This window comes from Tachypleus tridentatus, chromosome 8 (genome assembly GCF_004210375.1).
Source record: "Tachypleus tridentatus isolate NWPU-2018 chromosome 8, ASM421037v1, whole genome shotgun sequence".
Classification (NCBI taxonomy): domain Eukaryota; kingdom Metazoa; phylum Arthropoda; class Merostomata; order Xiphosura; family Limulidae; genus Tachypleus; species Tachypleus tridentatus.
Window position 1 is genome coordinate 84,540,939 of NC_134832.1, and position 13,897 is coordinate 84,554,835.

The 13,897-nt window shown below is 33.9% G+C and overlaps 1 protein-coding gene across 5 annotated transcripts in view; it reads left to right on the forward strand.

Moving 5' to 3' along the window:
• Positions 1 to 369: 369 nt before the first annotated feature.
• Positions 370 to 13,897, forward strand: part of LOC143222824 (serine/threonine-protein kinase D3-like) — a 69,907-nt gene continuing 56,379 nt past the window's right edge. The window contains exons 1-2 of one of the 5 annotated variants that reach the window (XM_076449902.1): positions 501 to 638; positions 13,467 to 13,542. Coding sequence is in view for 1 of the 5 variants with exons in the window: in XM_076449900.1 (XP_076306015.1) it covers positions 398 to 527 (130 nt within the window). In the remaining 4 variants the exon portion in view is untranslated. Of the gene's footprint in view, positions 639 to 800; positions 1,056 to 7,260; positions 7,363 to 13,466; positions 13,543 to 13,897 lie in introns of those variants that run through there. The other 4 variants (XM_076449903.1, XM_076449900.1, XM_076449901.1 and 1 more) reach the window with 4 other exon arrangements.

Below are 13,897 nucleotides of genomic sequence, written 5' to 3' on the forward strand. Positions count from 1 at the left end.
GCATATTTGGTGGGAGAGGGATACGAACCCGCGATCTTCAAATTACGAGTCGGACGCCTTAACCCATCTGGTCATGCTGAGCCCGACTTTTAAGGTAATTGGAATTAGTGATAAATATTATATAATACATTCGCTAAGCGAAATATTACACATTTAAGTATAATGCTTTCTTTACATTTACAACACTAAAATCAGGGGTTCGATTCTACTGGGAAGACTCAGCAGATGTGGCTTTGCTGTAAGAAAATACAAATACATTTAATGGCAATGTGGTATTTATTGTTACAACATCGAAGCTTCGTATAAATATTTCAAACATATTATTACAGAACCTTATTACTAAATCTTGTTGTTAACGCTCAATCATGAAGTTTTGATATCGCAAGATCCTATTTACATGATAATTATTACTATATTACTTTTATTTATCATTAATACTTTTTTTACAACTTTCTCTTGTGAACGAACAAGTTTGGTCAGCGACTGTGCTTACGAAAAACGTAGACTTCAGTTTGAGAACAATGTGGGTACGTGGCTTTGTTTCAAATCTTAGCGTGCCATGTTAAAATCAGGACCTGTTCATAAAATATAATGTAACAGTAACAGTCTTAAGACAATTTGAAAGAGTATAGAACAAGGTAAGAAAACGTGTTCCATTATTTAAAAAAAGTTTAATATAAACGTTTATTCGTTATGGGTTACGACTGTAATATTAAATATAACGAATTTAAACAATTGCAACAAGACTATCGGTATATGATCTACCTATGACTGTATGAGAAGACGATAAGATTGTATGAGTACGATTTTGACAATAACCACAAAGCCGATAGAACACGGAGTTGAACTTGACAGAATTAAAAGTAAATTAAGAAAAGATTAAAGCAGTTTTGCTAGACCAAATTTTATTTAATATTTTTAATTAACGTGTACAGCATGGATTGAAAGTGTGGAATTAGTACATCTCTCCCTCCCTTTTTGTGCTTAAAATATAAATCATCACACCTTGACTGTGTACGTAACTGGGTGTGCAACTCCAGTTGAATTTTGAACAGGTATGTTAGTGTTAGATTTTAAATAGTTTTTTTGAGTGGGACTGGGGTGATATTCTCAGGGAATATTGTATAAATGTTTCTTGATGACGAGAAACCCACTTGAAATAAAAGGTATCTCATAACGGCTGGTAGTTAACCTAAAGATGAGCTAGGAAGGTCGAAACCTTATTCTCTGCTTATCAAAAAAAGTGTTAATACCCGTACCATCCGTTCTGAGATACACGTATAAATGTTTGTTTATGAAAGTTGTATGTGTTTTCATTGGAAACACATTGTGCTAATTGTAATGTAATACTAAACTGACAACAATAATCGTTATTTCTATATTTGTCAATTTGGCATTACAGTACAAGTGTCTAAAGTTTTTTTTCTGAGCATAACACTATAAGATGTAAATAAAACTAAAATACTATAAAGTGAAACATATGTTGTTAAAAACAATTTGTTAATATTAGGTAGTATTATTAGTAATACCTTTATATAGTTCTATGCATCATAGGAACTGGAAATTTATCAATGGAATAAACTTAGTATTTAACAATGGCTCCTTGTAAATCTTTTAAAAGAAAATTACTTTTTATTTGAGTTTTGAAACAGATGAATTTAACAAATTCATCAAGAAAACCATTCATTAAGTTGAACTATTACTGATGAAATGATTTTAGTAAAAAACTAGTATGTTTCAAAGCTGAAACTTGGATTTTTTTTATTTGATTCATTTCACCACTGAAATAAGTCAGGCATGGGTATACTTTCCAAGCCACAGGCAATTGAAAATTGAATTAAGTCATTTTAAATTTGTATGTATTCATGATAAAACAAGTTCAAATTGTTAAATATCTTGTAATAATTCTAAATCCATGTATCAGATATCATTCTAGTTATACTTGCTATATTTTTTGCAACATGTTGATATATTTCATATAATATAACTAAGGTCTCATGAGATTATCATGCAAAAGTTACAATAACCTTTATACTCGCAACTTCAAATTTTGTAGGCTTTTTCATTAAATCTATATATTCAACTAAATCCTTTTGTTTTTCAACAATTTCAGTGTAACTCACTACAAGAAATGTTTTCCAAATTTCCATATTCAAAGTTCATAACCTTGCACTTCTCAACTTTTAAGCCTATTTTATTACATCCTTACCTAACCATTAATATTTCATTTTATAATCATAGGTACTATCCAGTTTTTAATCATTGAGGCTCTTCAGGCAATAACTTCTGAGCCTGTTCAGGCCATTGTTAATAAGATTATTAAATTCCTTACTACTGAGGCTATTCAGATTATAGTTAATGAAAGTATTAAGCTTCTAGTCATTAAGACTTTTCAGGATTTTTTTAAAGTGAAGGATGATCAGACTTGCAGAGATAAACAAAAAGAAGTTAAGAAAGCTATCACTTAGATAACAAGAAAGTGTAAATGTGTCTTGGTTCAAAGTATCAAACTTGAAAGGTTTTTATATTTATATTAAATTAAAAACAAAAATTTTAAAGAGATTCTGAAGTGAATTAATCTCATCATAGAAAATGGAAACAAGAATAATTTTATTTTTATTTATAGTTAGAAATGAAAGTGAGAAAAACATTTCAAATTTACTTAGTTCCATGAATTGCTTTTCAGGTAAAACTTTGGAAGCTTCTTGAGAATAGAGTCCCCTAATCATGATCAGATTTATCCTAGAGCTCTGATGAAGCTTAATAAAATGAGAAAGTGGAAACTTTAACTGTTATTTTTTAAAGAAGGTTTTGGCATCACTGAAATTTCTGATGATTGTTAAGATAGTGTGGTATTTTGTTTTGAAAATAAATGGTCTAGGAAGGATCCGAGAAACTATATGCTTACCTTTTTCAGAAAGCATTTAATTATTGATTCTCATCAGATTAATAAAAGTTTCTTACCTAAAACTTTATTGGTAAGTTTGGTAATTATGGGATTGGTAAAAAAAGTTGAGAAATGTATTGAAAACTGGGTTAAGGATGGAAAGCAAAGGATGATAAATGGGCACTACATGAGTAATTCCCTTAGACATCTGTTTTAGAAGCTTTGTTGTCCATTATTTATGTATAGGAATTGGATGATGTGGAAAGTCTTGTTTCTGAAATCTTAGATGCTTGTAAGAAGTACTATTTCAAACTTCTTTTTTGATACTAAAATTGTGGTTAAAAGCCAATTCTGTACACCTTAGGATGACTGAGAAGAGTATTAACACTTACTAATGAAGCATAGAACAAAGTTAACCTGAAGATGACCTAAGAAGGTTGAAACATTCTTCTCTGCTTTATTAGTAAAAATGTTAATACCCATACCAGCCATACTGAGATATATTTTTACTTCAAGTGGGTTTCTTGTCATCATGAAAAGCCAATTCTGTTGTAATGCTTTTCTTGTTCAAATGAAATTTTACACTCTTGGTGAATGTGTTAGAATGTGGAAGATACACTTTAACACTGAAAACTGTAAAGTTTTGCATTTTGGGTGTGAAGGTAAAGAAAGTGGATTTATTTGTGTGAATTATGCATTGATGAACTAGAAGAGTTCAGGTGGTAGTGTTGATGAGACCCTTTGAGTATTTATTTGTGCTAAAATGAGGAAATAGTGCTCTTGGCTTTTTTTCGTAAAGTTAGCTTTTTGATTTAAGAACAACAAAGTTATTATTTCCTTGTACCAAATTCTAGTGAGGCCTCTATTGGAGAATTGTTTGCAGTTTTGGTCTCCATGTACAAGATGGGTATAAACATGGTAGAAAGACTGCAAAAGTTGACTATTTGAATGATTCTTGGCCCAAGTCATTTAAGCTATGAGGTAGTTTTTGTTTTGTGGAAGACTTGATTCATGTGTTCAGGTTTATATATTTTTTCTTTGGGTTACTTGTTTAGTGATGGAATCAAAAAGTTTGGAAGACACAGTAAAATATTAGATGTTTTGAAACACTAGCTACAGATTTATTCTTGAACAAAATTTTTAGTTGAGAATTATAAACACTAGGAATGATTTTTCTACTTATTTTTGTTTTGTGGAAGACTTGATTCAGGTGTGTTTGTATACTTTTTATTTGGGTTTCTTGTTTAGTGATGGAATCAAAAAAGTTTGAAAGACAGTGGAATATTAGATGTTTTGAAACACTAGCTACAGATTTATTCTTGAACAAAATTAATTTTTAGGTAAGAATTATAAACTTTAGGAATGGTTTTTCTACTTATTATTTAAATCATTTTAAAATTGTTGAGTAAGTTTAGGGTAGCAAATGACAATATTTAAGTTTGGTTGAAATTTCAAATAATTTTTGTTACACTAATGTTACTTGTTATTTGAATGAGGTTTTATTACAGTGGCTTTATGTTGCTTTTTTCTAATTTTCTGTAACATAAAGAACAAGATATAAGTTGCAGTTAATACACAATTTTTGACCAGGTATGAAACTCCATGCAAGGTATATATTGCATTTAAAATAATTTTTTGGCCTTCTCAAAAATTCCTGCAATATTTTATTACACTTAAAATGCAATCAGTTTGTGGCTGGGTTAGAAACTCAATCCAAGGTGTATATTACATTCAAAAATACTTTTTAGTCAAACTAGAAAGTCCATGTAAAATAGTGTACATTTAAAATACTATTTTTGGCCTGGTTAGAAACTATATATGAGGTGTACATTGCTTATATAGACCACTTGTGGCTTTGTTTGGCCCTATCTAAGAGGTATACACTTTCATTAATGATATCAAAATCAAGCTACATAAGGATCATAAATTTTTACAGAAGGATCAACATTTTGTAATCTTTTCAATCACTGTTGCAAACATGAAATATTTTATCATGTTATTGTGTGATTTAAACTATAATGGAAGCTGAAATAATGTTAAAATTTCCACACTTTGTGCTTGCTTTTACACAATTACTTGCACTTTAGCAGAGTAATGTTTGGTAATTGATTCTACGTGCTATGTAAGTAAATGTAAGTTTTAATCACCGAAATTACATAAATTATTAGACATTCAGAAATTTTTTGTTTGTTTGAATATATATTTCACAAGGTGAATGCCAGCCATATGCTGGGAAATAATTATAAATTTTTCCTCTGAAAATTAAATCTAAATCAGTGTTTTGTAAATGTTTTCTAAAAATTAGTTATAGCCTGTTAACTACCCTGTTTTTAGTGTTTCATGTAAACATTTTCTTGTACACATTTCATCATTTCCTTTAAAAGTATCACTTAATTATCATTTTGATATCTGTATATTTTGAAATTGTGTTCTAATTTGCTTCTCGATAATTCCTTATGAAAAACAATGATGCTTAAAGACATTTCTACTTGATCAGCTATATGTTCTTGAAATTAATTGTGATGGTAAAGGCAGTGAATTTTATTATGAATTTCAAAATACTCTTTCTTTCCACTGCCTCCCTGATTTTAGCTTTGTTAGCCTGCTGTGATGAGTAAATGCACGTTCTTCCAGGTATTTGTATCTAGGTCTTGTAGGCCTAGGAGGGTCAGGTTCAAAAGATGTCTTGATTAATATTTGTTCAGTAGTTATGTAAGAGGGCAAGAGTTCAGCTAGTCCACGCATGCCCTTGCATATAATTATATAAATCTTGTTGTGTTGAATACACTTTGTTATTGTGTTCAAGTCCACTATAATTTTAACAGTATACATTTTGCACATTGGCAAGTGTATTTACATATAAAACTTTTTAATGCTTTCATAGCAAGTTACGTTATTGATATCTATCTGGTTTTAGATGACCTTAATTTATTTTTAATATTAATAGGGGAGAGACACGACTGTTTTGATCATGTATTGCCTTTTTTCTTGTTACATAACGTTTTATAATGGATAGTTTCATGAAGATACTATTTTAAAAGTACATTGGGCCGTACGTTACCTTTTCATGTCGGTAATGTTCCATGTGCGTAATAAAAGGATATGTACATATTTTATAGTTAGCAGCTATTCATTTACATTAATTTCGTAATAGATTTATTTGCTTCATTTTATCAGTTTTTTCTCCATATTGCCATATTCAGTATTCCAACACGTGCCTATACTATTGTGAACTGTTATTTAATGCCGGTACTTTCCCAGCAAACATTCAGTTTTTTGTTGTTGTTTTTTTAACAGAGTGTAAAAGTACAATATATGATTTTCAGTTCACGTTCTCTTTAACGGCTTGTTACGTGAAATGGACTGTATTTGCCACAGGTTTGCATCACGTAGCATTATCACTTCAGTTTTCTTAGTATGTGTGCGCGTCTATTTTGGAAAGTAACGTATTGTGTACATTTTTGTATATTATATTTACAATTATGTACATGGCTGAGTTATACAGCAAGAAACACTTAGTAGCATAAAACAGTGCTTTTTATTTCGCTTCATTGGATATTTTGCTGACAAAAAAAACAACTAAGCTGCATAGATAGTGTTCTTGGATTATTTCCGCTTTTGTAGTAGGCAGTGAAAGTAATCATCTAATTCTTTTTGTGTTTGTGTCTGTCTGGGAACTGTAACTTGAACTTCATAGTCACGAAGATATCTAAACGCTGTATTTTGCACTGTAAGAATTTCTTTAATAATATACGAAATTCAGTATAAGTTTATTTCATCATTGTTATATATTTTTTTTTTTCAAATCATATATACATATAGGTTCACAGTGATGAGTAAAAGACAAAAATACCCTGCGCATAATATAGATTGTGTATTGTGTCAGGCCCAACATCTTCTGATACTGTGTTGCTGATGTGTATTAGGCACAGGAACAGTATTCATTTCAAAATTCCAGCACATTAGTTATTTATTTTCCGATCTTTTATTAATTATTACCACAAGTTTTTATTACGAAATTAAAACTATTGGAAATTTGTGATGTCTTCAGATTTTCTCTTCTATCCCTGCTCATTCATTAAAAAATGCAGTTTGTTTTTTAACTATAATTGTAAGTGTTAATGTACATTATTAATTTTTCTTGGATGTTCGTGGTTTTTGAAATCACGGTTGGTTTACTGAATAACGTGTAATTTCTTGTGTGTAGTGTTGTCCGTAAAGTGATATGCGCAGTACGATTCTTTCAAAGTGTGTGACTATGAGGAAATAGATTTTACCTGTTTTTGTGAATGAGATAAATAGTAACTGATTTCATCGGGACAGGTGAATGTAAAAAATTGTTTAGATTAAGCTTTACAATTCATTTCTTTTAGCTTGCTTCGCACCATAAACGCACACAGTCCCAGACTTGAAAGAAACGACGTAGCATGGTGGAACTCTGTATTTGTCCAATTTTCCTGTTTTTATTCATATTTGTTAGTAATGTAATCTAAGATTCAACTGAGTAGTCACCAATGTGTAGATAGCTTGCCTATAATTACTAGTGTAATGTGCGTGTTTTTAACTACTAGATATTTTTAACTTCATCCTATAGCAACACTTGCATTTCTGTGTTTCAAAAAAAAAAAAAAAGGCTTTGACCGGTTTTAGTGTATATTGCTGTCGTGGCTTCAAGCGCTTTTGTTCAAGTTAACATTTAATGAAGAAATTCATTTATGCAGTAAGTGTAATAACGTTAAAAATATTAAAAGTGGACAATGCATGTAAAATGATGTTAATAAATATGTAATGTTACATCTCTGGAATAGTTAAACGACTGTTCATTGCCAAATAAAAAGTTATTTTGTTTCAATATCCAGGTGTCTGTTGCCTGACTTTGTCACTCAAGTAGTGTGTGTGTGTTATCTTAGGTGGCACTTGTAGAAAGGTCCCTCAGTGACTTACAACGCTAAAGCCGGGTTTCGATACCCGTGGCGGGCAAAGTACAGATAGCCCATTGTGTAGCTTTGTGCGTAATTCAAAACAACAACTTGTAGAAAGTACATGTTAGGGACCGTAATTTTAACTATCGATGACTTGAAGTATATATAGCATTCTAAACCGTCACGTGCTAGGCATGCAACCGGTAACTGAGTTAGTTCCTTTAATATATGTTGGTCTGTTTCTAGAGTTTGGTAACTGAGTTTTCAGCACTGGCCAAAAACTGGTGATATGTTTCAAGAACTATTTGCCGCAGCAAGCCAGTCGGGAAGATCGCTAATTATTTTACAAAAATAACTTCCTTATTAGAAGATGTCTGTTAGAAGTAGTAAGAAATTATCTAAGGAGTTTTTAGGTTTATGAAACTCCTGTTTTTTTTTTTTTTAATCGTTTCATAAATGGTTAGTGTATATACGTAATGTGGAGGAGTGGTCACGGTATTCTGCGTAACGATTACCTTCGTGAAAAGCTGTGTTTTCGTACTATCTAACTGATAGATAGCTAACGAGTTTCGTTTTATTGGGGCTAGGTAAAGCATGCAGTCGTGTCTCTCACAGTCTTTGTTAATCAGACTACAAATGAGGCTTTCGTCTGATCATTACAGTTTTTGTTGTGCTGAAAAAATAAACATTGATGAGCATATAACGTAGTTATTTTTAACGTGGAGGCTAAATGAGCTTGAAGGCATGTAATTACAGCTAGCTTGGAGACCAAATAAACCTGAAGGTACGTGCTTACGATTAACGTGGAAAACCTGAATGCACGAGTTACAGCAAATGTGGAGAAAAATTAAGCCTGAAGAAATATAGTAGTACTTACTGTGGAGACTATAACGTAAGTAGAAGTAATGGTATTGGAAACACGTCATTTACATGTAGTACTTGCTTTTAAAATGAAAAATAATGAGAAATAAATTACTGATACTGGCCAATCTGCTCCCTATGGATGATTCAGAATTAGACAGTGCCTTGTCACCTGGACTGCATACTGGTAAAACCTACTGTGATGGGGTTTCATTAATAACTACCTCTTTCTAGCCTGGTTTGTGGATGACCAAGGTTTATGTGTTCAGATGTTGTTTTTTTCACATCACTTTGCCCCATCTTCATTATATTTTGTTTGGTTCATGGATGGGATTTACATTTTCCAGTTCTGTTTAGGTGATGTTAGCTTCTTCTGTTTCAATGCTTTCATTCCACTTAGCATATGCATACATATATGCAACCCCTATAGTGGGCAATGCATGACCAATAAAACCTCTCCAGGGATCCACTGTCCTCATTGATCCTGTTCTTTCCTTCTCTGCTACAGGATCCTGCTTGGTGTCTAAACTGTTCTACCAACACCTCTGGTATGCTTTTATCTCCTCACAATTTGTAATAATTTCACCTCTTCACAGATGAAGAGCATACTTGAACATCCATCTGATGCTTTTATTGTTGGACTGTGAAAGTGTGTTTGCTATCTGTCAGTGCCTTCAAACTACTTGCTGTCAGAGATGCTATCATTTCCTTCTCCACCTTGTAGATCATTTGATGATCCACTCATACAATTCTGTGGTTGTGTCTCATATCAACTGCTAAGGGGGAACCCAGACTAGGATGCTCTGCTTTTAGACTTTGGATATTCTCAATGAGGTGAATTTAATAGCATGTCACTTTTTGGGGTACACTGAACATTATTATGGACTGTTTTCTTGAATTTATTATATCCAAGTAATGGTCTTCCATCCTGAAATCTTCTATTGAATCTGCTCCATACTTTGCCACACCTAAAAACCAAATTCATCAGTTTTAGTCTGTGGTATCTCACCCCTTAACTTTGGCTGTTGATGCTTCCCAGTTAGGATTGATCCCATCTCCTTCTTTGCACCTATATTCTTTTCTTCCTCTTTCCTTAGTTCCTTGCAGTGTTTCAGGACACCCTTTTCAGAGTCATTTTGGTAGCCTGTCACTGGACTGCCTGACTATGGATTCTGTTACACTGTCTTCTCTCATTCAAGCTTCCTCTCCTCTGCTCAGCATCTGCCTCTTCTGATTCAACCATACCTTTCTCTGTCATCAAGGAGTGATTATACCTTCATCTTCCTTTGTGGAATTTGTCTGATCCATAATTTACTGACCCATATTCTCTTCTGTTTATCAGTGTAGATGTCATGCCTATCAATATTGGCCTTCCTGTCTGACAATATTTTACCTCCTGTTTCAAGTAGCTATTCAACTGTGTCTTTTATGGTATCACAATTTTTTATACTTGTCTTCACCACCCTCTTCCTGCTCCCTTTCTTGTCTTGAACCTGAATATGATTCATCATGCTTCCACATGGAATTTTTCTGAACCTTTTTTCTCTTGCACAGTATATTACGTATGTCTTAAAACATGTTTGCTTCTTCTTGATTGTGGTTGCCATTGCTCTGATGTCTGTCTAATTGTCTTTCATGCCATTAAAGATGTATGCTGCTGCCATCCACTCTACCACCTCAGTGGGTGTGGAGACCAAACTTTCTGTGCCTCCTGAAGATTATTTTTCATTTTATCTTCAGTGTTTGTTGTTTTCTGTGAAAAAAGGGGTTGACAGGTTCACACATATTCCTTTCTCTGTCCTTACTTCTGTTTCTGGTGGCTGCTTGGGTTCCTCTTCATTGAGGTGCAAAAAGAGTTTATGGTTGTGCCTACAGTCATTAGACTTGCCATCTTCTGAGAGATCTGCTCATGTGACCTTGAGGAGAATTCATGGAGATCAACAGCTCTCTGTTTTCTTAAGTGGAATGGTTGCAAACCAAAGAGCTCTCCACCTTCATCTCCTGCTAAATAACTATGGCCACACTGATACAGTGGAACTTTCAGGTTTATGCTTCAACATGGACAACATTAAGGCCCTGATTGGTTCATACCAACCAGCCTGTCTACTTAGAGGGAGCTTTCCTCTATCCTATCAATACTGTCACCCTCTTACAGTTTTCTTTCTATTGGAGAGACAGGTTGTGTGATGATAGAATCCAGGGTGGTGTGGCTTTGCTGGTTGCCCAGCAAGTGTTCTCCACAAGTGGTTTATCAAGTGATGGCTTCAGGCTGCCCTCAATTGTCATGTGCATTGGACAACCACACATGGTTTTTCTTTTTCTTAAAAAAATTGCTTGCATGCACTTTTGCCATTAGTAGGGATTGCATCCTGATCCCAGTGACTGTGTTTATCCCAGGAAGTTCTTGGGACTTGTTTTTGACTATGAAGTGACTTTTATTCCACACAACAAGCAACTTTGTGTCAGATGTACCAGAACATTGAACATCCTCTACATCTTCTCCTCCATCTCTGATTGAGCAGATCGATGTTTTATGCTAAAAATTTGTCATGTCTTCATAAGATAAAAACTATATTATGGGTCTCTGGTTTACAGTTTAGCACTCAGAATGCTGGAACCCATATATGCTCAGAAAGTGCAGCTGTGCACAGAGGCATTTTACACTTTGCCTGTTCAGTGTTTGTACACAGGGTCCCATGAACCAACTCTGTATCTGCATTTCTAACTTCTGCAGCATGCTGCTAAACTACATTTCTTGCCACAGTATCCCACCTGGGATTGTGTTTTATTTCCTCGGCAGATACTCCAGACTGAAAGTACCACCTTTTTTGCTGAACTTCTCTTGAGTCATTCCTCAGTAGCTATTTATATGTATGGTTTGAAGTCAGGTGCCTTTGTGGACTGTGCTGTAGTGTATCATGGGTCTGTGGTTGTGCATGGGCTTGTCTTTAGAGTTTTAGTGTTCACTACTGAGTTGTATGCCATCTCTTTTGCCCTTAATCACGTAGCAGCTAACCCATACTTTTAACTGTACTGTTTACACACACTTTCTTTGCTGTCTACAGGTCCTGGAATTGTTTCACATGACTTCTCATGCTGTTATCCTTGACATTTTAAACATCTGGCTCAGTTTTCTTTGCCACCTGTTCATGTCTGGTTGTTCTGGATACCAGACCAAGTCAGCATTCAGCAGAACAAGCTTGTCAACATCACAACTAATTCTGTCTCTTCTGGTGCCATTACAGCTGGACCTGTTCTATATATGAACTGTGGTTCTATGATCAAAACTTGGCTTCATGCTAATTGGCAATCAGCTTGGGCTGAAGAACATTCTAACAAACTTTTTTAAATCAAACTAGCTATTGCTCTTTGGCTGTTTAAATTCCAAAGGGATTGTAAAGAGTAAGTTGTCTGATCAAGGTTTTATATTGGTCATAGCTTTATAACCTATCATTTTCTTTTATTTGTAGGTGATGCACCAATGTGTGGCCTTTGTGACTCAAGTCACAATAGCCCACATAATACTGTTGTGCCATTGTTACGACTGTGAGTGGCAGCACCATTTTAAACGTTTACATTCAGAATGTACTGTTGATTCTTGACAGTGCTGGTGGTGATTGTGACACTGTCTCAACTGTGTTTTTAGCTTTTTACAGGCCATTGGCCTTTTAAATTCTATTTAGGTTTTATCTTTTTCTGGGATTTCAACAACAACAACAAAATAAGTCCCATATTTTAGCACATACCATTTATACCTTGTTTCCTATGATGATTTTATATTTGTTTCTGTTTCTTTTACTTTTTTTTCACACTTTTGTTTCTTTTACTTTTTTTTCACACTTTTGAGGGGATTGTTTTGTTTAAAAAGATGAAACAATTTCAATTTTTCTAACTAGTGGTTTGCTGTTTTACCAGTTATTTGACACAGAAAGAGCTTTGTTGCTTTTGCACAATTAAATGCCAACCAATCAATCTAGACTAAAAGACCAGGTACATATTTTGATTTTCCTTATGTGAATTCTTCCACCTCTTTTTGAATGGAACATAGGAAACCTTACTAGCTCCCAATTGCTAGAGTAGTAGACCATATAGAATTCTCACTGATTGGGACCTAACAAAGGGTCACTTGTTGAGTGTAGTGCAGGTCATCCTACATGTAAAACTGTAATACATCATAATATTCAAATAGACTGATATTACAACTCACTATTTTGATCCTTTTTATATATCTATTTATTTTACAAATTATCCTCCTGCAGCCAAAGTCTGTTTAGTAAAGGCAAAGTGATCACTCTTTCTGGCTCATTCTACAACATTGTGGGAAAAACAGATAAACAAACAACATCCTGGTCTTACAGCTGGCATGTAGTCTGTAGAGACTGATGGTTGAATATTAGATTATATGTTTTCATACTAATATAATTACAGTGTCCTCCTCCTGCATCTGTGATGGGGCCTGTAGTGTCTGATGATAGAGGTGTGCATGGATGCTAATCACAGTGCCTTTCTCCCACAGCTGTTTTTGACCCACTGAGTATGATGGTAAAGGAGATGAGTTCACAAGGCATAGTGTGAATGAGCCCCAACCTCACTAAATTCAATTACTCAGATGGCCAAGTAACTATTCTGCCCATCTTTAAGATACATTTATAGCTTTTATGCCTCTTCTGTTCATATATATGGTGAAGAGTATTTGCTGAACAAGATAAGATTCAGTTTCTCATGGGCATACCCTTATGGGAGCCCCTATAATAAGATATCACACCTCATTGGCTTTCTTTGAACATCTTCTCTAGGGAGCTCATCTATGCAATCTTTGCACTGGTCCTTCTACCCTGTCATTGTGGGATTGTGGACATTCTGTGTGAACAGGTGAGTATTCATTTTGGAAGTTAACATTTATCTTATCTGCAAATGTGTTTCTGATAGATACGTCTTCCACACTTTTCTGGTGCACATTTTTTTATTGCTTCATCAAAGAATGAGGATTCACAAGTGCATACCTACAGGGAGTTATTGTGCATGAGTGTATGTCATACTTTTATTAGTGCGAAGTTCTGTTATATAATTATGTCATCATGCAGTGGCACAAATTTACATGTGATTAGGTGGGAGCTTTCACAATTTTGGTGGTTTGCAAATTTTTCTGGCAGACTATATGAAGTCAAGAGAAAAGAAGCTATTATGTATGAGGAGGTGAATATTTATCATAACATTTTCCTGACTT